This window comes from Tursiops truncatus, chromosome 20, assembly GCF_011762595.2.
Source record: "Tursiops truncatus isolate mTurTru1 chromosome 20, mTurTru1.mat.Y, whole genome shotgun sequence".
NCBI classification, from domain to species: domain Eukaryota; kingdom Metazoa; phylum Chordata; class Mammalia; order Artiodactyla; family Delphinidae; genus Tursiops; species Tursiops truncatus.
This window is the reverse complement of record NC_047053.1, coordinates 920,177-946,980: the sequence shown is the minus strand read 5'-3', so window position 1 is coordinate 946,980 and position 26,804 is coordinate 920,177. Positions and strand designations below refer to the sequence as shown.

Here is a 26,804-nt window from a genome sequence, read left to right as displayed (position 1 = left end):
GAGCCGAGTGGCTGGGCGAGCGGGGGTGTGGGGTGTGGGGTGGGGGGTGGGGTGTGGGGGCAAGGGTCGTCCCGACGCTGCCTCGTTCTGCCCTCACCTCGAGCAGCCTCTGCCCTCGGTCTTCCCTTCTCTAGACTGGACAGTGCTTTGGCCATTCCTCCTGCGCGCCTGCCCCTGCTCTCCCCCGATCAAATGCTCCTGCCAAGTGGCACCGTGGGCTCTGGTGGTTGAGACCCCCGCCCCCCGCCCAGCCCACCGCACACATGGGCTCATCAGGGGTGACTCTCACCGCTTGGGGGCAGGTTTGCTCATTCGCGGGTAGGGAGTCTGGGTGCCCAGGGTGACGAATAAAGGGGGTGAAAATTTGGGGGATATAGCCTTTTCGGTAAAAATTAAAGCAGTGAGGCTTTTTCCATGCAGACTGAAGGCTGTTGCACAGATGTTTGGAGCAGTAGCAGTAGCTGTTTGGAGTGTGTGCTCACCGCTTGTAAGGACAGCCTTCGTTTGGGCGTGTGAGTTCCAGGGTGTTGTGTACAAAGCAAGCGTCCCTTCTCCGCAGCTGCCTCCGGTAAAACAAGGCCACTTCCAACACGTACAGAGGTCGCGGGGTTTTTATGGAGCGTCAGTGGAAGTGCGGGTTGTTTGAAGCTTTTGTTGAAAGGGGGGTGATGGTCTCCCTCTCGAGAATTGTGCAGTTAGGATGGGGCAGGCTTGGAATTCAGCTAAGATCCCAACGTTGGGTCCAAACTCGCCTGTGCTAACTGCTGAGGCCATATCAGCAAATGCCTAGGCGTTAGAGACAGACAGACCTGAGACCGGATGTCAGTGCCACCAACTCAGCTATGTGATCCCGGCCAAGGACCCAACCTCTGATCCTCACTTCCTTCTTTCTAAATGTGGGAGAGAATCATGCCTACCTTAGGGGGATTTTTGTTTTTTAATTTTTAATTGTGTTAAAATACACATAACAAAATTGGCCATCTTCACCATTTTTAAGTGTTAAATACTTCACATTGTCGTGCAACCGCTCTCTAGACCTTTCTTGTCTTGCAAAACTGAAGCTCCATCCGCATTCAGCAGCAGCTCACCACCTCCTTCCCCAGCCTCTGTCCTTCCCCCAGCCTCTGGCACCCACCATTCTACTTTCTCTCTATGAATTTGACTACTTTAGGATGCTCAAATAAGTGGAATCACACAGTATTTATCTTTTTGTATCTGGCTTGTTTCACTCAGCATAATATCCTTGAGGTTCTATTCATGTTGGAGCAGGTGTCAGAATTTCCTTCCCTTTTAAGGCTGAATAATATTCCATTGTGTGAACCTGCCACATTTTGTTTATCCATCATCTGTGTCTAGACACCTGGGTTGCTTCCTGGCTATTGTGAATAATGCTGCTGTGAACATGAATGTGAAAATACCTCTTTGAGATCCTACTTTCAACTCTTTTGAAACTCTTTTTGGGTGTGTACCCAAAAGTGGAATTTCTGGATCATATGGTAGTTCTCTTTTTGATAATTTGAGGACCTGCCATATTTTTTTTTCTTTTTTTTTTGCAGTACGCGGGCCTCTCACTGTTGTGGCCTCTCCCGCTGCAGAGCACAGGCTCCGGACGCGCAGGCTCAGTGGCCATGGCTCATGGGCCCAGCCGCTCCGCGGCATGTGGGATCTTCCCGGACCGGGGCATGAACCCATGTCCCCTGCATCGACAGGTGGACTCTCAACCACTGCGCCACCAGGGAAGCCCCCTGCCGTATTTTTTATAAGGGCTATATCATTTTCCATTCCCACCAACAGTGCACAAGCCGTTTCTCCACATCCTCTCCAGCACTTGTTATTTTCTGTTTTTTTTAATATATATTTTATTTATGGCTGTTTTATGTAACTGGATCTTCATTGTGGCACAAGGGGTCTTTTAGTTGCGGCATGCAGGCTTCTTAGTTGTGTCACGCATGTGGGATCTAGTTCCCCCACCAGGGATCGAACCTGGGGCCCCTGCATTGGGAGCGCAGAGTCTTAGCCACTGGACCACCAGGGGAGTCCCTATTTTCTGTTTTTTTTGATAGCAGCCGTCCTAGTGGGTGTGAGGTGGTATCTCGTTGTTTTGATTTGCATTTCCCTAATGACTAGTGATTTTTAACACTTTTTTTTTCATGGACTTATTGGCCATTTGTATATCTTTTTTGGAGAAATGTCTGTTCAGGTCTTCTTTATTTATTCTAAAGGATACTAACTCCTTCTCAGATTTGCAAATATTTTCTAACATTCCGTAGGTTGCTCCGTTTTTACTCCGTTGGTTGTGTCTTTTAATGCACAGAAAGTTTTAAATTTTTGTGCGGTCCGGTTTATCTATGTTTTCTTCCGTTGCCTGTGCTTTTGTCGTTACCTCCATGAGTAGAAGCATTGCCACATCCGATGTCACGAAGCCTTTCCCCTGCGTTCTCTTCTGAGAGTTCTAGTTCTGGCTCATGGGAGTTTGGTGAATGAAGGGCAGGCTTAGGAGTCAGCCCCCGGCCCCCCTCCCAGGTATTCTCGTGGGAGCAGCACCCAGAGGTGCTGTCGGCTCAGCCCATCTGCCTGGTGGGAGAGTGGGGTGGGTCCGGGTCCCTCCTCTTCGCCGCCGGGGTCCTTATTCCAGGAGAAGTGTAAGCCAGTTTTCTTTCTGAATTTGCAGAAAAGGCTACAGACGGCTCCCTGCAGAGCGAGGACTGGACGCTGAACATGGAGATCTGCGACATCATCAATGAGACGGAGGAAGGGTGCGTGTCCCCCACCCAGGGCAGGCGGGCGGCGGGCCGCTCGAGTCGGTCTGTGTGCAGCCCGCTGCCCTGACGTCTGACAAGTGGTTTTCCTCACCGTCCTCCCCCCGCCCGCAGTCAGAGCAGTGACCGCCTCTTAATCACAAGGGGAATGACGTTGCTTGGCTTCGGGGTCCCCTGCAGCACGATCCCCACCTCCTCCCGCCTTCCGCAGCCCTGGGGACTGGCTGGAGTCCCAGGAGGGAGAGGCCCCGGGGTCTGTGGGGTAGTGGAAGGCGGGGCGCGGGGAAGACTTGTGAGGCCCAGGCCCCCCCACCCCTGCGCCGCCGGGTCTGTTCTTGCTGCTGTATTTACGTCCTCTTCTGCATCACAGGTACATTCCATGTGTACTGCTTCCAAATTAGTCGGTATGTGGCCCTCTGTCCACACTGTAAAAATGGAATTTACGGTAGCCACGCCCTCTTAAACCCTCTCCAGACCTGGGTGGCCCTGGCCTTGGCGCTGTCCTTACTGGCCTTGCCACGTGGAGGCTGGGGACCAGCCTCTGACGGTTGGCCCTGCCTTCATTCAACAAACATGTCCTGAGTGACCACCTCGTGCCGGGTCCCAGAGTGAGTACTGAGGGCACAGCAGGGACGGGACAGACGGAGTCCCTCCCCTGCGCCACGAGCAGGACAGTTACCACACACCCAGGTCAGCTGGTGACATGGCTGGGGAGGAAGAGCTGGGGGTGAGTGCTTGTGAACAAGTCACCCAGGAGGGCCTGGCCCAGGTGGCTCGAGGGGCGGAGGTGTGAGCACCAGGCCAGGGAAGGGCTTCCCAGCGCACGGTCCCAGGACAGAGGGGCTCTGTTGCGTCTGAGGGACAGCACTGGGGCCGGGGGGCCGGGATCCAGGCAGGGACCCTGTCTTCCACTTGGTCTGAGGTTCATCTTATTTATTTATTTTTTAAGATTTATTTATGATTTATTTATTTAATTTATTTTTGGCTGCATCAAGTCTCAATTGAGGCATGCGGGATCTTTCCTTGTGGCGCGCGGGCTTCTCTCTAGTTGTGGCGCGTGGGTTTTCTCTCCTGTAGTTGTGGTGTGGGCTCTGTAGTTTGTGGCATGCGGGCTTAGTTGCTCCGCGGCATGTGGGATCTTAGCTCTCTGACCAGGGATCGAACCCACGTCTCTTGCATTGTAAGGCGGATTCTTTATCCCTGGACCACTGGGGAAGTCCCCATTTTATTTTTTTTTATAGTTTTTTTTGTGTTTAAATTTATCTGGCTCCACCAGGTCTTAATTGCAGCACTTGGGATCTTTAGCTGCAGCATGTGGACTCTTAGTTGTGGCATGCAGGATCTAGTTCCCTGACCAGGGATTGAACCCGGGTCCCCTGCTTTGGGAGCATGGAGTCTTAGCCACCGGACCACCAGGGAAGTCCCTGAGGTTCATTTTAGGGACCACACTGGCTGCCATGCCCAGGACGGCTAGGCTGGGGCTGTCACAATCACCCTGGTGTGAAGCGATGGCAGCTTTGACTCGGGTGGCAGTAGAGGGGGTGAGAAGCCATGAGAGTCTGAGCATTTCTGAAGGCGGAGCCGGTGGAATTTGTGCCGTGGGCCTGAGAGGAGAGACAGGATAGATAATCCGAGGTTCGGGGCAGCTGCATCCCGAGGCCCAGCAGGCCGGGTTGGAGGTTCAGCTAAGGTTCAAGCCCTTCCGAGGCGGCGCTGGCGGGAGGGGTGGAGGGCTTGGCCGCCCTAGGGGCAACAGGTTGGGAGCCCTCTGGGAGGGGAGCTCCAGGCGACCAGCTTGGTCCTGGCAGGAGACGGGATGTGTTGAGGAGAAGGCATTTTAACCCCGCAGCCCCTGGCCTCCTTCCTGCCCACCCCGCCCCCGGCCTGTCCAGGTTTATTGAGCCCACGGGTGGGGCGCGGCCTCTGGAGGCCGAGGCGGTTGCTGGACGGGTGGCCGAGGCCGTGGGTGCAGAGGGGAGGAAGTGGGAAGTGCGGGGGGGTGGGATGGGCATCTGGACCAGAGGCCGGAAGGGGGCTCAGGCCGCGGGCACTCTAGCTCCCTTTGCCCATGTCGCCCACCCCTCCGTCTGCCACACCGAGCTCCTCCGTCACCCACGGGCCTTCCTGACGTCTCTCTGGCCCCGCTGGTCTTTTGGTTCCGTGAACCTCCCACTCTCATGCCCAGCTTGCGGGTCCCCAGGAAGCGCGGAACGTGCACACGTGTCTGAACGGAGCGTCCTCGTCCCATGGGGGCTGGAGCGCAGCCCCTCCCCCTGCCTTGTCGAGGGAGGGTCCTGGCCCCTGCTGTCGGCCTCTTCCTGAATGAGGGGAAGCCTGCCCTCTCGCTGTCCCAACGCCCCGCGGATAAGCCCCCGTTGTGTGATCCCCTCACAGCCCGTATTGTACTTGGGCTCGCCACAGCTAAAACTCGTGTGTTCTGATGTGTGTGGGAGGGAGTGTCTGTCTCGCCCCCAAAGCCCTGGGCCCCGAGCTCCCTGAGGCAGGCATCTGTCTTCCTTACGGCCACATCTCCACCACCTGGACACATTCGTGAGGTAAGAGAGTAAGTGGATAAGGTCCCTGGGGACTCAGGGCCTGAGGACGAAGGGGGTCGTGACCCAGGGCGACATGGGCTCCACGAGGGAGGCCAGTGCCAGGCGCCTGGGGAGGGGCATCCAGGTGGGGTCCAGCAGCCGCCCAGGGGTCAGCGGGCAAGGTGGGTGGATGGCAGGGCAGGAGAGAGGGACCAGGGGCCTGGGTGACCCTGGGTGGGTTCCCCTCCCGTCTCGGTTCGCTCAGGTATAAAGTGGGCCCCAGCAGTGGCCGCTCGTGGCTTCACTGCCGCGCCCTGTGCCCGGCCCATGCGAAGCCCCGGCCCACACCAGCTCAGGCAGCACCCTCCAGCCCGACAGGGCAGGGCCAGACCATTTTAATGTTGAGGGGCTCAGGCTCTAGCATGGGAGCTCTGTCTGTGCTTCCTTTATTTATTCGGAGCTCACCTCTGGGAGACGGTCCTGCTGGGCACCGATTTGGTGAGCTGTCCTGCAGGCCCCTCCCTGGGCTTGCCCTAACGCCCAGGCTGGGGTCACCTCCAGCCTGGGGCCTTGTGTGGCTGTCCCTCGTGCCCTGGACCCTTGGTCACTAGGCAGGAGTGCCCTGGCTAGATGACCTCCCCGGGATGTTTTAGGCCCTGTTTACCAGGCCTCCCCCAGACCCGCCAAGTTAGATGCAGCAGGCGTGTGGATTTAGTAAATGCCCTTCAGGCAATTCTGACATGCGGCTCTGGTGAGCATCCCCTGACCTGGTCGTTTCCGTGACCATCTTGGACCGTCCCCAGCTCATGGACTCTTTGTGCCCCAGCCTCTAAACTGGAGTAGCCCCGGATAAATGCAATGGAGCAAGGGAACAGCTGGGAGGGGGCGGCCAGGAGGAGAGGAGGTGTCCAGGGTGGGCGGGGCGGGGCATCGCCCCCCCGCGGGGTAAGTGGGAAGCAGCTCAGAGGTGGCAGTTCTGGAGCCGAAGGACAAGGTGGGCTCAGGATGACCAGAGAGAAGGTCTCTTCTGGGTCTGGGGTCCAGCTCCCGCAGCCCCGACCTCTCCCCCTGCTTGGGGCCCTTTCCTGCTCTGCTGGGCTCCAGCACCCCACTCCCCTCTCCCAGTTTCCTGCTCTGCGTCTGATGGGCTGCTGTGCGGTTCCTCTGACAGGACTTTGATTCTGTCTCCGAGGCTGCTTCCCCGGGGAGAGGGAGAAGTACTTGCTTTGGTGTCCCCAGTGCCTCTCAAGCAGCACTTCCCCCGTGGATTTTCGGTGGATTTTCACTTTCTCTCTAACCCGGGAGCCGCCGCCTCTCTGATTTCCCGCCACCGCGTGCCCCCCCAACCCAGGAGCTCCATGAGTCACAAGTGAGCAGAGCCCTGGGAGGCTCTTCCCATGTAGTGCCCCGTGGAAGTTCAAGAGGAGGGATGAGAGCGTGCCCGGCGGGGCCTTTGAGACAGGAAATCAGCCCCCGCTCCTGGCCGGCGGCTGCTGACCTTCATCAGCCCCAGGCCACCAAGTCCTCAAAGCCGAGAGCCTGTCGAGCCCCATGTTTGCAGAAATCAGCACCCCTGTTTGGGAACTGCAGCCACACTGCAAACACACCTGGCAGGGACCCCTCCCCAGGGAGCCGAGAAGTTCCGCGGGGAAGCCATGCTTCAGGTGACTCGGGTCTGTTTATTCCTTCTAGAAGCCTCGCCTTGCTTCTGTGTGTTTCTGTTGAAATTGGGCTGATTGGCAGAGCTGCTCCCCTCTCCTTCCCCAGCTCCCTCACACACTTCTTGAGAGTATTTTTTTTTTTGTCTTTGTTTCTGGGCGCAGGCTTTCTCTAGTCACGGCGGGAGGGGCTACTCTCCTTTGCGGTGCATGGGCTTCTCATTGCGGTGGCTTCTCTTGTTGTGAAGCACGGGCTCTAGGCGCGCAGGCTCAGTAGTTGTGGCTCGCCGACTCTAGAGTGCAGGCTCAGTAGCTGTGGTGCATGGGCTTCGTTGCTCTGCAGCATGTGGGATCTTCCCAGACCAGGGCTCGAACCCGTGTCCCCTGCATTGGCAGGCGGATTCTTAACCACTGCACCACCAGGGAAGTCCTGGTAAATAGATTGTATTTCCAAACTGTCGGAATAGGAGGCCCCGATTTATGAACCTTCACTTTAGGAAAGACCCAGATTATGCTGGCCTGCTGATGGGTGGGCGGCAGGAGCCCACTTGTGATAGCAGAGGGCGGGGTTCCCCAGAGCGGGCCATGGGCACCGGGGGACCCTTAGACACGGGCACTGCGCCAGGTAGATGCCCTCAGGGGCTGGCTGGAGACCCGCCTCCCAGCGTGGCTGTGGTTTCAGCAGGAGTGTGTACTGAGAGCAGACAGTTGGCATATGACAGAGCTGTTGTCAGCTGGAGGACCCTGCAGCTCTGCCTACAGGGCCCCCGGGAAGCCGGGTCAGATCTGGTACCAAAACACACAACTCCCAGGGTTTTGAGCAGACTTCTGTTTTCTCAGGGAAAAAGGAGTTCCACAGAGCCTGGAACCTGGACATCCAGCTCTGCACAGGGACCTGGCCGTTCTCGCCTGTGTTTCTCTGGCGGGGTCCCTTCAGTGAACCCACCAGTGGCAGGCTGGTTATTGTTCTGGGTAAATCATACTTGCACGTGATGTGGAATTCAAGAGGGCTGCAGCCTGCGACCTGGGGAACAGCCCCTCCTCCTCGGCCCTGGCGCCCTCCCCAGGGCCGACTCCCTCCAAGGTCCCCTCCTGGCAGAGGTGTGTGCGCTGGGCATTCCTTGTCCTTTTGTAGCTCACATGGCTGCGTCCCCTCTGCCCTGCTCTGCAGATGACGCTAGTCTGTATTTTTGGTGCGTTAAGAGTGTTTATTCTTCTGTGCAGCTGCATAGTACTCCGTTGTATGGATAAGCACAATTTAATTCAACCTGATTCACATTGATAGACATTTCGTTTGTTTCCAGTCTTTCACATTTACAAACGGGCGGTAGCAAGTAACCTCGTGTACATGCTAGTTGGCACGAGTGGCCCTGACTCTGTAGGCTGGGGCTCCGGTGGGATTGGCAGGATCTGCATATGTCTATTCTCCAGGCCAAAGGATGCCATTCGAGCCCTGAAGAAGCGGCTCAACGGGAACCGGAACTACCGAGAGGTGATGCTGGCGCTGACGGTGAGTGCCCCCCTGCCCTCCCCCAGGGCGGGAGAACGTCCGGGAGCCGCAGCTGGGGGACAGCCTGGAGTGAGCGCTGCTAGGGGTAGCTGTGCCTCCTGCTGCCGCCCCAGTGTGTCCACCCTTTGAGACGGGTGAGCCAGCAGGTACGCGGCACGGGCAGTGTTGTCCGGTGCAGAAGCCCAGAGCAGAGAAGCCACAGGCCTGGGCGTGGGTCCCCGGGGGCCAGCAGCCTGCTGTGAGGCACTGAGGCCAGCTGCTTCTCTAGGGGTCAGCTTCCTCCTTGTAAAAGTGCCAACTTCCACCGAGCACCTGCCCGAGACTAGGCTAGCTCTTCAGATGTTAACTCAAATGCTTCCAGAAACCTTCCTAAATGGGTTTCATCGTCCGCTTTTACGGATGCAGAAACTGAGGCTCGGAGAGGCCCAGAAGTTTGCCCAGACTTCACAGCTAGTGAGGTGCCAACTGGATCATGGGATAAAAACTGAACATCGCCGCAGAGGTTCTAGGGAAAGTCAGCAAGTGACTCCTTTCAGGAAGGAACAGACCAGGTTTTTGCCCGTCTTTCAGATGTCAGAAAATTAAAAGGGACAATTTCAGGTATTATTTCTGTCTTGAAAGCTAACATTTTTTCAAATGTGGCAAAAACCAGGCCACAACATGTTGCTCTAATAGAAACTGTAACAGGTCAGCATGTGGACCTCCCTGTAGGGTTGAGTAGTGGGTTGTTTATCCAAAACAGCCATAACATGTTCCTTTTAAAGCAGAGAAACTGTTTGGATTTCTTGCCCAAGTGAAAACCCAAGACTTATTAGAGTTCTCTGCCAGGGAATTGGCGTTTGAATAATGAGAAAAAGACCAGTTGAGAAACAGGGAGTTGAAACCTTTTGTTTTTTCCTCAGAATTTCAACTGCAGCTTTCACTAAACCCACAGTGATGCCCAAAATGAACTGTTTTCAGAAACAGAAATCACCAGGGACAGGCAAAACTCACGAACTCTTAGCACGCAGGCCATTTTCCTGGCATCTAAACACCTCCCACTCCATGCCCAGCATCGTGGTAGCTGCCTGGGATGGAGATCTCTCCACCGTGGGCCCTGCCATTCCTTCCTTCCTGTAGTAGAGCATGAGGGCCACCATTTAGTGTTTCCTTAAGTCTTACATTTAAGTCTTTAGACCGTTTCAAATTAATTTTTGTGACTGGTGTAAGTTAGAGGTCCAGTTTCATTCTTCTGCATGTGAATATCTAGTTTTCCCAACATCATTTATTGAAGAGACTGTCCTTTCCCCGTTGAGTATTCTTGGCTCCCTTGTCAAATGTTAGTTGACAGTATATGTGAGGGTTTATTTCTGGGCTCTCAGGTCTGTTCCATTGGTCTGTGTGTCTATTTTTATGCTAATACCACACTGTTTTGCTTACTATAGCTTTATAATATAGTTTGAAATCAGGAAGTGTGATGTCTCCCACTGTGGTCTTCTTTCTCAGGATTGTTTTGGCTGTTCAGGGTCGTTTATGGTTCCATATGAATTTTAGGATTGTTTTTTTGTTTCTGTGAAATCTGTAGATGGCTTTGGGTACTGTGGACATTTTAACAGTATTAATTCTTCTGATCCGAGAACATGGGATACCTTTCCATTTACTTGTGTCTTTACTTTCTCTTACCAATGTCTTGTAATTTTCAGGGCACAGATCCTTCACCTCCTTGGTTAGATTTATTCCTAAGTATTTATTTATTTTGATGTGGTCAGGCCTTTGCTGCAAATCCCGTAATGCCTTTGGGAGATTTGTGAAAGGTGCAGACCCATCTTTCGTCCGCTGGAGGCCCAGCCTGGCACACACTGCCTGGGCTCACGTCTGCTCTCGTGGCTTCTCTGTCTTGTCCTTGAACTAACCCTGTTCGTCCATCACAGTCCTCCTGCTTCCTGAGGGCCTTTTAACTTCATATCTGCCCCCACCAAGGTTGTCAGGATGTACCCCAAATAGGAGTTGGTCAGAGGTCTGGGGCTTCCTGCTCAGTCATCAGTGCGGCTCTGACTGCTTGGAGGCGCTGTTTGCCTACTCCGCGGGCCTTAGCTGCATTCAGGAAAGTTCCCACCGTGTTTCAGGACCAACAACCCACAGCGACAGATTTGCCTTTTTGGTAGAGCAGCCTGCAGTGGGCTTGCCAGCCGGGAGCACTTCCACAGCTCCTGCTCTGCCGGGCGGCCCCACCGCCTCTGTCCAGGGCATTTTAAGGACCGAATGAGGGAACGAGAGCGTGGCAGTGGTTGCCTGTCGTCTGAGGCACTCACTGATCTTGGAGGAGGGTGGCCCTGTGCCTCAGGGCGGGCGGAGGCTCAGAGGAGGCTGCAGGGGATCCTGTCCTGCTTCTGGCCTGACCAGCAATTTGTACCTACACCACTTTCTTCACCTTCTAAGCCTTTTAACTCTGGGAAAAAAAGGGGATAACAGCCTCCACTTAAAAAGGGTGAATGAGTTGTGAGGATGGAGTGAAATGACATACAACATGAAAGGGTCTCCCCTGGGTCAGCCATGCAGTCACATTCCTAACATCAGTGTTAGGAACTTTCTCCATGACCAAGCTTTGTCCAGGGAAAGCCCCGTTGTCCGACCCTAGCCCCGGGGAGTGGCTGCCTGGGGTCACCAGTGGTCAGTTAGTTTAGGCGAATGAGGACAAGCAAGGCGGCCAGCAGTGTCCCCTGATGCTGGTGACGTCCTTCCGTGGAGGCAGTCCCCACCAGCCAGCTGTGGCCTGGGTGCCGGCGTGGGAGGGGCCGGGTCATCGTCCGGGTCAGGGGGTTTCCAGAGAGCGAAGGGGTCCGGAGAGCTGCCTGCGAGGCTGGAGGGACCCTCCAGTGGGTGCTGTGAGCTCAAGGCCCCTCGCTCGTGCGGTGGGGGCCCAGGACAGTAACCCTGTGACACATCCTCCTGCACTGGCCCGCCAGGCAGGTCTGCACTTCAGACACGCTCACCCTAACTGCAGTCCTGCAGCAGGGCACTCGCGCCCACTTTGCAGGCAGGGAAGCCGAGCTCAGACAGACTGGCCCTGAAAGTGGACCTGAGATTCAAGCCCGCGCTGGCCATTGCTCAGAGCCCACAAGCGCTGTGCTCTTCTAGTGGCCGAGGCCTGTGTAACTTACTTTTCCGGACGAGGAAGGAGGGGCAGAGTTGATTCGAATGTGGCCAAGGCCACAAACCGCATATGGGGGTGAGAGACCCGGGTCACGGCCGGTCTCAGTTGTGGAAGCAGGGTTGTGCGGCCGTGTGGGGCATTCGCCTCTTCACGACCAGGTCCAGTAACTCACCAGCAGCGCAGGCTGCTCCAGTGGGCTCCGCCCGGGAGGGCCCGCATCCACCGGCTGTTGCCACCAGCCCAGAGGCTCGTTTCCAGGGATGCTTGGTCGTTTTGACCCCGCTGAGACCCCAGTACCCTTCTCGTGCGGATCCGGTGCCGCCCGACTGCTGTGCAGGCCCAGAGACCCCAGCCAGCAAGGGGCCACCTGTGTCCTGCAGAAGGGTTTGCCTCTGGAGGAGCCCATCGGCAGGATGGTCGGCAGTGGGGAGAGGGGGCCGCGTTTCCTTGGCCCCTCGGGGTGACCTCTGTTTCCATCCCGCCCGCATCAGGTGCTGGAGACGTGCGTGAAGAACTGTGGCCACCGCTTCCACGTCCTCGTGGCCAACCGGGATTTCATCGACGGCGTCCTGGTCAAAATCATCTCTCCCAAGAGCAACCCCCCAACCATCGTGCAGGACAAGGTGCTGGCTCTCATCCAGGTGGGTCGGCGGGGAGAGAGGAAGGCGGGGCCTCCCAGCAGCAAGTCCTCACACTTCCCCATCATTTGGAGGAAAGGATGGGTGCTTCTGGGTTTAAATATTGGTTGAGAAACACTTGTTTTTTACCCTCATCCCGCTGAGATGACACCCTCAGCGGTGGCTCTCCTGGCCGTTGCTGGCTGTGTCCGGGTGCCTGGCCCTCGGCTGCCTGTGGGGGACAGGCCTGGAGCCTAACGGAGCCACGTGCCGGGTCCACGTGCCACAGGGCGGGGCCAACTCTGGGGTCGTGGGGGTGGTGTTCAGGATTCACTGAGGACGTGACAATTCTGTTGAACCCTGAGGGGTGACAAGCTGGGTGGAAAGGTCAGAGTGCAAGGGGTATGGCAGGTAGAGAGCAGTGTGTGCAAAGGCCTGGAGCATCGAGAGCACAGGTGACACTTTGGGACGTGTTCGTTATTCATTGTCCGGTAACAAATTAGCCCAGACTTAGCAGCTTAGAGCAACAGACGTTTATTGCCTCCTGATTTCTGTGGGCCAGGGCTTCGGGGACAGCTTAGCTGGGCGGTTCTCGGGAGGGTGCCGTCCGGGTGTCGGCCAGGGCCACCTCCTCCGAAGGCTCGGCTGGGGCTGGAGGAGCTGCCTCCAGGCTGCTCCCACGCGGCGCCCCCGCCAGCGGCCCCCCCCCCACCCCGCCTGCAGCAGGTGTCCTAGTGTCCCACGTCCTCGCCATCGTCTTCCTCATAGCCCGTCTGACGGGTGCACAGAGGTTTTGCATCCCGTTGGCCTTTTTAAACCCGTCTTGGAAAGAAGGTGATGTTATTTCCATGTTGAATATGCTTTTAAAATGAGAAGTTAAGGTCTGATGGTCCCCTGGGAGGGCGAGGGCTGCAGCTTTTCTGAAGTCTCCAGCACCTGTGTCCCCACAGGCACGGGAGACTTCAGAAAGTCTCTCTTTGCACGGCCCCCTCGCTCCCCACCCACCGTCCCTCTGACACCTTCCTAGAACGCCGATCCCAGGCATCGTGGTCCCAGGGTGGCCCACAGAGCTGGCGTTTCCAGTGCACGTTTGCCACCGTCTGGTCCGCTGTGAAGTCAGGATGCCCGTCCCTCCCCGCTCCCCTCCACCCCTAATCCCTCCATTCAGCCAGGCAGCCGTGTCCTCTGGCTGCCCTCCTGCCACCCCACCTCCCTGGGCCGCACGGAAAGACACCCCCTCGGGCTCGTGTGCTCAAGGGACCCTGCCCTTCAGGAGGACAGCGTGCCAGATGCAGCAGGCCCTTCTGGAAGGGACAGGGCTCCCGGTGGCCCGGGAGGAGGGGGCCTGTCCAGAGGGCGGGCCTCCCGTGACGTCCCCTTTGTGGGACATCCCCCCGCTCTACACCACCCTCAGCCTCTTCCTGGGGTTGTTCCAGAACAGAAAGGACGTGGTTCTGGTGGAGGAACCTCATCCCTGCCTCCCACACTCCCCCCAGAGTAGTGTCTAAAAATTCTCTTTCTTTCCACTGAAGAGGGGAGCTGATGGTGGGGGGTGGGAGGGGCAGGGGGAGCCGGGGGGGGCTGTGTTCTCAGGAGGTGTCAGGGAGCCAGTGGCCGGGCTTGCAGTAGATTCTGTGGATGGGCAGCTCCCGAAACCCTGTCCCTGTGAGTGAGAACCCCAGGAGCACGAGCAGGACGGCACAGCAGCTTCCTTTTGTCCAGGGAACGGAACCCATTGTTTAAATCAGCAATTGTTTATTGATCTGAAATTGGATGATTTAAAACTTTGTCGAGTGCTTCCCTGGTGGCGCAGCAGTTAAGAGTCCGCCTGCTGATGCAGGGCACGTGGGTTCGTGCCCCGGTCTGGGAGGATCCCACATGCCGCGGAGCGGCTGGGCCCATGAGCCATGGCCGCTGGGCCTGCGCATCCGGAGCCTGTGTGTCCGGAGCCTGTGCTCCGCAGCGGGAGAGACCACAGCAGTGAGAGGCTTGAGGGGTCTGGAGCAAATGGCTCATGTTTGCATAAGGTTTTAGTCCTTTCTTTGGTGTGCGACCCAGGGGAAAGGAGATCGGAACTCCCTCTGGGCCTTCCAACCCCTGACACGTGGGCACGGGTGGGCGGGGCAGGGCGTAGGACAGTGAGCGGGCGCTGTGATGCTGACCCACAGCTCCCAGGACAGGCCTTCTGCTCTGACAGCAACCGCCCTGCCGCTCCCTGGCTTCTTGTGGGGAAGCAGACCTCCCGAGGCCACAGCCCCTGAGGCAGGGTCGTGATTCTCAGCGGGGCCAGCTGTCTAGAGGGGCTCCTGCGCTGTCACCGTCACCTCAGTCCGCTGGCCGCCTGCGTGGCCATGCTCCCCTGTCCCTGCAGCAGGAATCTTCGCATCGGTGAGGCCGTGTTCGCTCTGACTTGACAAATGCTGTCTGACTGCCTTCTCTGTGCCCCCAGGAGACTCGGCAGCTGGGGGGCACAGGTGTGGGCACCGGCCCGGAAGGTGCCCAAGGCACACGGCATCTCCCGCCCTGTGCTTCCCCCCAAGGTGCTGGCGTCAAGGGTGTGGTCAGTAGAGAGCACTGCCGTGGACACACACTCTGCTAGCCGCCCCGCACCCAGACTGCACAGGGGTCCCGCGCAGGACGGGGGCGATTAGCCGGGACTGCTTGGCTGCTTAGATAGCAGATGCCAACCCCAGCTGCCTGGGCAAAGAGCAGAGCTGGTCATGGCAAGGCTACCCAGAGCCCCGGGGTGACGGCCAGGGAGGGGACAGACCTTCTCCTGAGTGTCCGCGCCGAGCAGTGCTGGTCATGACAAGGCAGGCTACCCAGAACCCCGGGGTGACAGCCAGGGAGGGGACAGACCTCCTGAGTGTCCGCGCCGAGCAGTGCTGGTCATGACAAGGCAGGCTACCCAGAGCCCCGGGGTGACGGCCAGGGAGGGGACAGACCTTCTGAGTGTCCGCGCCGTCCCAGCAGGCAGGCTCTCCCTGCTCCCTGGTCCGGGCTGGCATGTGGGTGCGACCCAGGGCCCACATCTACCCATAGAGCAGCCCAGCCCTCCGAGGGCCCAGGGCCAGGCTCCTGAAGCAGGAGGCCGTAGCTGCTCAGCTGGGCACGTGTACCCCCTGCGGGGCCGTCCATGGGGCCTGCTGATCGCTGCTGGACAGGTGCCCCAAGAAGTGTCCGCCGACTGGAGAGAACAGTCGTGGTCTTCTTATGTCTGTCTGCTGGGGGTGGAAGGCAGGATAAGTTAAAAGGGCTCCCCTGGAGCTGTTGTCTTTCTGCAACAACGAAGGCCGGAGGCGGCTCCAGGAGGAGCTGACTGCCGCCTGCTTCTCCCCGCCTCCCCGTGGGCAGTGAAACGCGCCCCCCACCAGCGTCCAGGAGGAAGTGTGACCACGAGGGGCTGTCCTGACGTGGGCGTTAAGTCCCTGCGTGTGCAGGTTGGATGAGCAGGCCCCAGGAGGCCAGGCTCACGGCAGGGTTTGTGGTCAGTGAGATGCAGCAGCCAAACTGAACGAGGCTTTTTGGAAACTGCCCTCTTGGTCAGAGATGGGGGGAAGCAGCTGGGCCCTGTGGCAGCGACAGAGCTGCAGGCAGGACGGCGTTCCTCGTCCTCTGGGCCCCTCTTGGGGGCTGCCCTTTGGAGGAACTTCCTTTTTTGATACCTTCTATAACTTCCAAAGAACAGAATTTAAAGATAAATTTTGACAGTTCCTTGAATCAGAGACGAGCGGCAGCCTTTTGAAATATGTGTTCCTTCCTCCCCGTGTTGTGTCTTACATAACGGAAGCTAGTGACCGAGCTTCCCAGCGGACTGTCGCACACGGGCGCCTGGTGCCAGCGCTGTGAGTAGCGCGGGTGCACCTGCCCCGGCCGCAGTCACCTCGGCCGTCGGATGGGCGGCCAGGCAGTGTGGACTCCGGCTCCCTGACCTACTAGGGTCAGCCTGGACTTTCATGCGCGGAGCGTGGAGGCCACGCCGCTGTGCCCGCGCATCCTGCGGGCGCGGCCTCTCCAGCCGCACGTTGCCAGGCACATCTCCTGGGCTCAGCCCCATGCTTCGGTGTGGTCGCTCCGTCTCCGCTCTAGGCTGTGCCCCACGCTGGACTGAGTTCTGTGCTTTGCTTTCATTCGTGCTCAGCCTGGTGGCACTGGCAGAAGGAGCAGGGTGGCTGGGCCGCAGCCCTGAGCGCCCCGTCGCCCCTAACAGGCCCCCTCCTCCCCTCCAGGCGTGGGCCGACGCCTTCCGGAGCAGCCCTGACCTCACGGGCGTCGTGCACGCTTATGAAGAGCTGAAGAGGAAGGGCATGGAGTTCCCCATGGCCGACCTGGACGCGCTGTCCCCCATACACACACCCCAGCGGGTGAGCCTCGGCCGCGTCCCCAAGGGCCTGTTGCAGGGACAGCCTCTGAATTATGCAGCTTGTCACCAGCCTCCTTAGGGCTCCAGGGCGTTTCTTGTTGATAACGAGTGGGTGCGGGAGAGAGACGGCTGGTGGCTGGTGGCTCAGGGACCCCCCCACCCGCCCCAGGTGCGGGAGAGAGACGGCTGGTGGCTGGTGGCTCAGGGACCCCCCACCCGCCCTGGTTTTCACCCCAACTGTGGGAGAAGGTGACAAAGGAGCCGTGTGGACGCTGTCATGGAGATGGCCGCTCAGGTGGAGCCATCCTGGGAGGGGCGCGGCACCTGCTCTCCCGAGCCCAGGCGTCTGGTGTGGGGACCGCGTCTCCCAGGGCGGCCGGAGGAGCCCCACCTCCACATCGGCAATGCCGAGGGGCTGGCGAGGTCCCTGTTCATGGGTTTTTGAACTGGACAAGTCACATGGATCTAAAATTTACTTTGGGCTATGAGTGGTCACCCTTGACTCCCGCCAGCCTTGGGATGCAAAGCCCCGGGAGGGCCCGCTGAGGGCAGCTCCCACATGCTAGCAGCTTCAGGAGGGAAGGTGCCCAGGCAACGCCATCCTTCCTTTTCGGGGGCAGCCAGGCCCTCTTCTGCCCCGGGAGAGCCCCGGGAGGCTCAGGATCTGGGAGAGGCACCCACCCCAGCTCCCTCTGCCACGGCCCCGTTTGTCCATCTCTGAGGGACGGTGCCGTGCAGGCCTCCCGCATGGGCACGGCTCACGTTCAAGGGGTCACGAGGGGCCCAGAGGGAAGCACGAGGACTTGGGCTTTCCTAGCGTTTCTCTCACATGATCCCTCCAAGCCACTTGCTGCACTTTGTGTAGTAAACCTGTTTTATTCTTCGAATCATGACGCAGAGCAGCGTGGCGGTTCCTGTAGTTACAGAGAACGTTCAGTAAATTGCATAATTACTGTTTCTATTAGTCCGCTTGTAAAGGCCAAAAAGTAACCTTCTGGTGCCAAACGGGGGCTCCTGATTAGAAAACTTACCAGCAGGCCCTCCCCTCCGATCCCGAGGTGGTCCTGACGGTGGGAGGGTGGCCAGAGCCCGCACAGGCTGCGCTGGGGGCTGCCTCTGTGGCCCGCCTCGGTGTCTGTGAGGTTCTTGGAGGGAGGAGGGGTGGGGGGGCCCAGGCGGCCCAGGCGGACAGAAGGCTTTGTCGTTGCCGTGCAGAGCGTCCCGGAGGTGGACCCAGCCACCAGCATGCCCAAGTCCCAGTCGCAGCTGCAGCCGAGGACGAGCAGCGGCTCCTCCTTGGTGCCGCAGGCCCCGGCTCTGAGCGCTGCGGGCCCCATCACGGCCAATTCAGAGCAGGTACGTGCACGCTTAGGGGCCACAGGCCAGCCTGCCGCTGCCCTTGGTCTCCCAGGAGACAGAGGAGGCCTCCCCAGACGGGCCCTGTGAAGGGTGTCGGCGACACGGGTGCAAGTGCCCGGCCCTCCTGAGGGCGCGCTGTCCAGGGCGGTGGTCACTCGAGGTGGGAGGTGGGGGGCTCCGGGCACAGCAGGTGGGTGGTTTGGAGGACTGGGCGGGGGCGGGGCTGGCAAGAATCACAGCAGGAGGTGAGGCCAAAAGCCCGGGAGCCAGCGGAGTTGTGAAGGGCCTCGGGCGTCCACAGAGAGGTTTAGACTTATCCTGAGAGAAGGCAGCCTGGGCCAGGGCGGAGCCTGCAGGAAGGACCAAGTCCTGCTGCGTCCCGAGCAACGCCCAGTCTCCCCGAGTTATTTCCTGCGGAGCTAATGCTGCCTCAATGCCAGCCTGGATTCTTTTGGAGGAGTCTGGAGACGAGTCCTTAGACGAATCTATAGAACTTCCATTAGTTAAAAAGTGAGGATTGGTCAGACTTGAAAGAAAATCCATCCACTGTTTCTGTTTTTTAAATTCTCATTTACTATTTGCGACAGTTTCATTATTATGGAACCTCATTTAAACAGAGGGCTCAAGCAACTGTGTCCGGTTAGCGGAGTGTGCGCACATTTCTGCTCTGTGGGCCCCGAGGATGGGGCGGCCGGGCAGGTGGTGGGCTGGGATCGGACAGGCCTGGGCTCAGCCCGCTGCTCCTGGTGAGGCTTCAGCCGGGTCGCTTAACCTCGGTCTCCTGTCAGTAGACCGGGCGGCAGCCCTTCTCTCCTGCCCACCGGGCGTCATGGGCTGGCTGGGCAGTGGCAGGAAGCCCCCTGGGATCCCCAGAGCAGGGAGGAGGTGGAGGCCGCAGCTGAAACTACCGCTGCCCCTCCTGGGCCCCCGCCACAGCCGGCACCAGGCCTCCCAGGTGGCCCTGGGAAGAGGGAAGGCAGACGCGTTTGCAGTTGGACGGCCACCGAGACCCTCCCCTGATTGGCCATCTGCGCCCGGGGGGAGCTCGGGAGCGGTTGGAAGGAGGGTCTGGGATGGGCGAGGGGACATGGGCAGGACGAGAGGGGGCTGAATGCGGTGAAGAGAGACAGCAGACCCGACTGGGCAGTGCGGGGTGTGCCCCTGGATGGCCACGGCTGGCCTGTGAGGTCACCTTTGCACAGGTGAGGACACAGGCTCAGAGAGCTGTCCCTGCTGTGGGAGAGGCAGCCCGGGTCCCGGCTCTGGGGAGCTCTGTGGAGCTGGCAGTGGGGACAGGCACCCCTGGATGGGGAGCCGGTGGGGAAGGCACGGCTCAGAGGTCACTGTGCTTGGAGCCTCGATTCCGGGCCAGAGCCTGCAACTGTGAGGTTCCTAGTCGAGGACCCCAGACCTGCAGGGACCTCGGGGGCCACGCTCTCCACCACGTGAAGGAGCAGAAACGGGGCCTGAGAGGCTCACTTCCCCTGCAGGCCCCGCTCGGCCCCCTCCCCCCGCGCTCCAACCCAGCACTGCCCGCGCTTCCTGGGGCTCCCAGCTGCCAGCTGCCGGCGCCCCCCGTGCGCAGATGCAGACGGAGCTGGCCCGCGTCCACCTGGTGCAGGCTCGCTGACCCCGTCCCCACACTTCCCCCGGCCCCCACAGATCGCCAGGCTGCGGAGCGAACTGGACGTCGTTCGGGGAAATACAAAGGTCATGTCCGAGATGCTAACGGAGATGGTTCCTGGGCAGGAGGACTCGTCCGATCTGGAGCTGCTGCAGGTGAGGGCCTCCGGGCCGGGGGTTGGGCAGGATGGGGTTTGGGGCCTGTCCTCTAGAGGGACCGAGTCCGAGGAGGCCCGCGTCCAGCCCACGCATCCCGGAGGCGGTCAGAGGCCAGTCCCAGGTGCTCTCTTCTTTATCCTCCTTAAAAACGTTTTTTCCTCATTGTAAAATGCCAGTTGCAAAATACGTGCCCATTGAAAGAGAAAGGAAGTACAAAGAAGAAGATCGTTTTCTTTAACCCCAGCGTCCGCAGATAAGCACCGTCGGTGTTCTGATGTATAAGCACCGTCGGTGTTCTGATGTATTTTCTTTCAGACCTTTTTTCCATGTTTATTTCACACGGGGTTGAGACGGTATCAGGTGTATGATTGTATGTGTTGCTTTGTTCACCCAACATGACGTCACAAACGTGCAGGGACTGCTAGCTGTTCCTGCTCGTGGGAGCCACTTCTGAGACTTCTGGGGTGAAGCTGAGGGTCCCCGGCCAGGGTGGCCCACGTCCTGGCTCCGGAGGCTCTGTGGCTCACTGGCCACCTGCAGGTCTGGGAGCCAGGCGGAAAGAGCTGGCCTGCAGGGTTCCTACCCCAGGTCCGCCATGCCCAGAGCTGGCGCCCAGCTCTCCTGACACCGTCTCAGAGACTCTGGCATCGGTGGAAAGTGGCAGCGGCCCCGCCCGCAGAAGCAGCACCTCCTGGAGGGTGGAGAGGACGCTGTGAAATGTGAGGGCCAGCGGGGAGCACCTCCCACGCCTGCCCCTCGGGGCAGCCGGTCTTGGTCCCCTGAGGGCCACACTGGCTGCTGTCCTTAGGAGGGCATGCTTCCCGGGTGGCCTGGCCCAAGCAGCTGCTTGCCGTGCCCCCTTCCAGCCCCTAAGGGGGTGAGGGTGTGGGTGGGGGAGACCTGCCCAGGGTGTGGGCTGTGGTCCCCGCTCTGGAGGATCTCACAGCGGGCAGCCTACCTACCTGGGTCCGGGCCCTCCGGCTGCTCTGGACGCCGAGCGACCAGATGCCGCAGCAGCCCAGCTTCAGGTGTGCCATCAGTGCCGCGTCAGCCTCCATCTGCGGTCTGCAGGGTTCTCCCAGGCGTTACCCCAGGCACAGGAGACTGAGATCAGTCCAGGAACGGTGCAGGAACTGAGGGGCCTCTCGAGGCAGCTGTGTGCTGTGTCAGCACCAGAATTCTTGCTGACAGGGGTTTGCAGTGGACAGAGCTGAGTTCCTGGTAGCAGGCGCAGCAGAACAAAGCCAGCCCTGCGGACAGCCAGGGCCAACCAGACAGCACACACCTCTGCGTGTGCGTGTGTGTTTAAACGAGCCCGTCAGCCAAGACAAACAGAACCTGATCTCCTGGCGTCAGCTCAGTTTTCAAAAATAGGTTGCTTCCCATGACGTTTCCCTTCCCTCTGTCTTGTTCCAACTCCAAGCCTGCCGACGTCGCTGCTATCTTATAAGTCAAACAGAGAGGACGGTTCTGGGTGTCAGTGGGAGGCTGTCCTTTCGGCACGAGAGACTCGGGAGCCGGCAGCTCTGTAAGCAGACACGGCCGTCCTGGCCGCTGGCCTCACTCCTCGAGCCAGCCGAGCAGGATCTCCCAGGGGTTGGGGCTGCATGTGGGAAAGTGCTACGGTCTGCTTGGAAAGGGATGGGATCAGACTGTGCCCTGGGACCCCTCACTCGAGCTGGAGGGTGGCCAGATTGCTCAGGGCAGAAGCTACCCAGAGCTCAAAGTGGAAATAAATGCATTTGTCACCAGCCCAAGTGTTCATGCCCACAGAAGCTGCTGCGGATTTGAGTGTAAACTGCTGGGAGGAAATGGGAAGAGGGAAATGGGAGGTGTCGGCGAGGGCGCGCCGCTGCAGCCGACCAGCATCCTGGCCGGCTGCGTCCGTCCGGACGGCTTCCTGTGCTTCGCACAGGACTTGCAGGTGTGGCCTCACCCGCGGCTCGCAGCGTGGCAGGAACTCAGGCAGCGGGGGCGAGGGGAGGCGGGACCCCGGAGGGAGCACAGCAGCGTCCCCCTCTGGGCTGGGAGAGACCTGGGAGGCGGCTTGTCCAGCCCCACCCTGTGCTGATTCCCCATGCCGGCAGCATGCCTGGTGCTGCCTTGTTTCTGAACATCCTCAGCGACAGGCTGGGGAGGCACTTCCGCCTCCAACACATGACCTGGATAGACTTTGGGAAGCAGCACGACAGGGCAGGAAGAGCTGCGGCCTAGGGACCCCCAGCTTCACTCTGGGCCTGGCCGCTGATGAGCCAGGTGACTTAGGGCCTGGAGTAATCTCCCCCCGTTGGCCGGCTGGGAAGCGGCTGATTGAAGCCCGTCCACACCGTGCCTGCAGCCCCGGTCTGTCTGCTCCACCCGCTGGAGCAGACACAAGTTCCTCCCTCACGTAGCAGGTCCTTCCATGCTTGCAGGCTGTCGGCCGCCCTCCCTCGGGTGGCCCGGTGGCTCTGAGCAGGGGGCAGCGCTGGGGAACCTGCTGCCTCCGTCTCCCTCCCTCACGGGCTGTCCAGCCATGTCTTCCCTGTCCTGAGACTCTACATCTCTGTCTGCTGGACCTTATGCCCTTGGCTGCGCCTGGGAGTCTGGCCTTGGGAATCTCTAAAGATCCCGATGCCGGCAGCCGTGCCCCCACCGCCCCCAGATCAGCCTCTCCAGCTCTGTCTGCAGTTAGTGATAACGCGTGATTAATCCAGTGACGCCCAGGATGGGCATCCCTCACGGCCATCCCTCAGCTGACGAAGGAGGCCCATCCCACATTGTGTCTTCAAGTAGCAGATGGTTTATCCCCTCTCGCTTCTTGCCTCTCATTTCAACAAAAACCAGGGGGGCCAGGACCATCTTCTCTAGAGAAATCTAGTTTATTCTATGTGTTCAGCTTCATTATTTCCCCCTTTCTCTTCAACAAAGACTGTGTCTCCCTCCTGTCTCCTTTGCAGCTGTAGAAAGCAGATCTTCAGGGCCTTATTCCCTGTGGGTTCAGAGGAGACCCAGAAGATGATTAAAAGATGGTTTTGCAAGGTGGGGAGGAGAATGTCCCTTGAAGAAAAGATACAGGCATTGGGATGAATTAGACAGAAAAGGGACATTTTACAAAGCCTTCTGGTGGATGGAGGGCTTTTGCACCAAGAGCAGTGACCAGCCGCCCTCCCTTCTGTTGAGAACCAGACCCCAGAGGCCAGAATGAGACCGTCTGCGTTTAGGAAGTTCCTGTCCCAGCTGTTGCCAGGCGGGAAGGGCAAGCCGGGCAGGCTCTGGCTGTCTGTGGCTCAGGACCAGGAGAAGGTGCCTGTCCGGGTGGTTTGGAGGCAGGTAGGGTCTGCCTGCTGGTGACGGCGTGGAGGGCCCGCAGGCAGCCAGCGGGTGTCTGTGGTGGCACAGATCTTCATGCTCTGGTCCTCCTCTCCCGTGCAATCTCTTCTCGTTTCTTCCTGTTTAATTTTTTTAAGACAGTAACTTAAAAGGTTGAAGCAAGGAGAAGGTGAAACTTTCTCTCTGCAGAGACCCCTGGAGACCCCTCATCCGGGCCGTGTTTAGGCAAAGCTCCGTGGGGGGTCCCTGGGTGCCAAGCCAGGCGTAGAGCACGCGAGGCCCTGCCAGCGGGTGGGGGATGTCCTGCCCGCCTCTGCCCCAGCTGAAGGCCACGGGAGCCAGACCCCAGTGCACGGCCTCGGGTCTCATCCTTCCTCCAGGCGAGGCCCCAGAAACCACCTAGCGCTTCCCAAACGTTCTGCAAAGTGATGGAACACCTCCTCCACGAGTGAAACTCTACAGAGACCTATCAGTGTCCGAACAGATGAGAGCATAGCCACCCTGGCTGCCGTGGTGGTGCCCGGCGCCCCCATCCCACCCTAGGAGGGCCGAGCCCAGGGCGCTGGACCCCCAGACAGCGGGTGGAGCCCAGGGCGCTGGACCCTCGGACAGCGGGTGGAGCCCAGGGCGCTGGACCCCCGGACAGCGGGTGGAGCCCAGGGTGCTGGACCCCCGGACAGCGGGTGGAGCCCAGGACGCTGGACCCCCGGACAGCAGGTGGAGCCCAGGGCGCTGGACCCCCGGACAGCGGGTGGTCAGGGCTGCTTGCTGCTGCCTTGGCCGCCACACCCGGCAGGGACTGGGCTCTGGGGGGAGATTGAATCCAGCCCTGGCCTCTCCCTGCGGGTGCTACTGGTGCTTCGGGCGTGTGTGCCAGGTGCTTGAGATGCTCCCTGCAGCCTACTGAGGGCTGGCGGCGCCTCCGTGAAGCCTCCTCTGGGGGGGTTCGCCCTCTGGGGTGGTTGGGAGCCAGTCTGCACCTACTGGAGGTGAAGGGGAGCCCAGGGCGCTCTAGGCAGTCTGGGGCGGCAGTGCGGGCTCAGGGCGTGTTCATAGCGCACAGGGAGTCTTGGCGGGCGAGATGCACGATGATACACAGAGGCTGGGGCGTCCTGTCCCAAGTGGTAGAGTGGCGTCTGGCACGGTCTGTTGAAGAGAACAAGCAACTGCAGAGAATCACGTTTTTAGATTTTCCAGACGGTTTGTGCAAACCCGTACTCTGCGCACAGCAGAGTGTGCGCTAGGACGCTTGTCCATCAAGAGGCGCCGCCTGGTGGGCGGGGCGGGGTCCACCTGGCCTCCCGCACACGCCCGGCTTTGTGGACAAGCCTGGGCCCGTGTGGCTTTACGAACTGGCATATGTATTTGCAAAGCAAGTAGAGTGTGAACAAGGGGCACCCGCGGTAGCCAGACCTGTGTCCGCAGGAGCTGCACAGGACCTGCCGCGCCATGCAGCAGCGCGTCGTGGAGCTCATCTCCCGCGTGTGCAACGAGGAGGTCACCGAGGAGCTGCTGCACGTCAACGATGACCTCAACAACGTCTTCCTCCGATACGAGAGGTGGGAGCCGGGAGCCGGCGCGGGGGTGGGGGTTGGGGCGTGCAGAGTAGAGGCGGAAAATACTCCTCGGAGATGCTGACCTGTTCCCATGACGGGGAAGTGCTTCTTGTTCTCCTGGGAGCCAGCAGCAGGAACGTGCCGCAGAGTCAGGCGCTGCCCTTCATGAGCCTCGGGCTGGCCCCTGTCACCCCAGCCCAGGAGGGAGGATGGGGCTCGGGGACCCTGCGCTCCTGCACCTGCTCCTTTGAAGATCCTCTGAATCTGAAAAGGATTAAGGGGGAGAAATCTCTATCAGGGAAAAAAAGATTTCCTCTTGCCCATTTTTAAAAAAAGAGAAAGAGAGATTTTCCCTTCCTTTGCCACTGCCAGCATGTGTGGAGCGCGGAAGCAGGCAGGTGTGAGTGCTGGGAGAGACACGCATTTCCGTTCTTCCAAATCATTTTCGGGTTTGAGGTGACAAACGTGCATATTCTTTTGCCTTCCCAGAGCCGTCCCTCAGGGAGAAAGGTGAGTGATCCAGGCAGTGCTCAGCAAGCAGGGAAGTGGCGAGCGGGCTCCCATCCGTGGCTCTGACGGGGCTGCCCCAGAAAGCGCCTTGGCCTGGCCAGCCTTCTGCTCCTAAGGATGAGGCCTGGGCCCTGGGCCGCTGACTCGTGGCCTGATGACCTGGCATCACGCAGGGTCCGGGTGACAGATGCTTGCATCTGGGCCTTGGAGGGTGATTTTGCTGGGGTTGCCACAGCTCTGGGCTGTGTCTCAGCTTCGACCATGGTGGCAGCGGTGGGTGGCCCTGTGTCCACCCGACAGATGACGAGCCCTCCACAGGAGGAATGGGGGCCCGTCTGGGGCCCCCTGTGCCACGGGAGCGCAGGAACAGAGCCGGGGGCCTCAACTCCCGGCCCCAGAGCCCCGGGTTCCTGCCCTGCGGTGCCAGGGTCTCCACTGTAAACAGGCTGAGCTTTTCACCTGTTAAACCCGTCTCAGCCCTTTCTGGCACAGGGTGACAGCGATCCAGAGGCAAAGCCCGGGGCCGGCAGCCCTGAGGTGCCCTTCCGGCCAGAGAGCCTTTGCTAAGACTGATGGTCAGCAAGGGCGTGGGAAGGTGCTCCCGCAGGAGAACCTCAGGGGGGGTCATATTTCTGTCCTTGTCGACCACTGAGGATAAACTGCGTCCCACGGGTGGCCTGACCAGTTGTCCCCCCGGGGAATCCCTGCTCACCAGGGGCTGACCCCAGCACATGGGGAGAACAGTGTGGAGCAGGGAATCTCAGCAGATCCCCAGCTGGAGAGGTCTCTTGGCGGCCTCTTAGCCTGTGGCGTCTGGGGCTGCCATGCTGGTCCCCACCTGATAGAGAATGACCTGGGTGCTGGAGAGGAGAGTCTGTCCTTGGCCAGGCTGCGGCCAGCAGGCGGGGGCCCTGGCTCACCGACCCTCCCGCAGCTGCTGGGGCCTGTGCCTGCCCTCCTGCTCCACACGCCTGGCCCTGGGTCCCACCCCTTCCCCTAGCAAGTTAGCCCTTCAGCTCGTCACTCCGCCACAGAGCTGTCCAACAGGGAGGGGCTGCTGTTCTCCTCTGGATCTGGGGCGCCCCCAGGGAAGGTGGCTGGCCCTGGGGGTGCTTATGATGGCCTCCTGCATGTGCTAGCCCACACCTGCAGTGCCCTTGGGGAGGCTGGGAGGCTGATCCCCACTCGGGGGAGCCCCATGCAGCAGCAGGAAGGGCGAAGTTGTGTGTTGGGGGTTGTCCACTCCCTGGCCCCCCAAATGGGCCCGGTGGTTCTCCTTCCCCAGAGCCTGGGTCTCTGCTGGCCTCCCGGCCCACGGGCCCCGGGAGCTTCCCAGGCCAGTGGGCTTCGCGATGCCGTGTCCCGGGCACTCCCTCTCCTTACTCCACTTTCCTTTCCCCATTAGGTTTGAACGATACAGGTCAGGCCGATCCGTTCAAAATGCCAGTAATGGAGTGAGTATTCCTTCAGAATTCTCGCCTTTCTGGAGGCCGGGAAACCTGGGGTCTCCTGGGGTTAAAATATCCGGGCGATGGGAGAGCAAGCTCTGGTGGGTGGGCTCTGAGGAGGTGCCGGCAGGGCACATCCCTGGCGGGAGGGGGCAAAGAAGCCCCTGGGACCTCGCTGTCCCTTAGATGGGGGAGGGGCAGGGGGTAACTCACAACAGCCCACCCGGGACCCTGGGTGGTGCCTGCCAGCTTTCCCCTCGGGG

The 26,804-nt window shown here is 59.6% G+C and overlaps 1 protein-coding gene across 12 annotated transcripts in view; it reads left to right on the top strand.

Annotated features, from left to right (window-relative positions):
• TOM1L2 (target of myb1 like 2 membrane trafficking protein) overlaps window positions 1–26,804 on the top strand; it is an 84,359-nt gene that overhangs the window by 40,824 nt on the left and 16,731 nt on the right. For 7 of the 12 annotated variants that reach the window (XR_012328360.1, XM_073797048.1, XM_073797044.1 and 4 more), the window contains exons 2-10: window positions 2,672–2,756; window positions 8,383–8,461; window positions 12,086–12,235; window positions 16,441–16,575; window positions 17,790–17,930; window positions 19,596–19,712; window positions 24,453–24,586; window positions 25,073–25,093; window positions 26,499–26,547. Coding sequence is in view for 11 of the 12 variants with exons in the window: in XM_073797048.1 (XP_073653149.1) it covers window positions 2,672–2,756; window positions 8,383–8,461; window positions 12,086–12,235; window positions 16,441–16,575; window positions 17,790–17,930; window positions 19,596–19,712; window positions 24,453–24,586; window positions 25,073–25,093; window positions 26,499–26,547 (911 nt within the window). In the remaining variant the exon portion in view is untranslated. The remainder of the gene's footprint in view (window positions 1–2,671; window positions 2,757–8,382; window positions 8,462–12,085; window positions 12,236–16,440; window positions 16,576–17,789; window positions 17,931–19,595; window positions 19,713–24,452; window positions 24,587–25,072; window positions 25,094–26,498; window positions 26,548–26,804) is intronic. The other 5 variants (XM_073797047.1, XM_033848338.2, XM_033848337.2 and 2 more) reach the window with 2 other exon arrangements.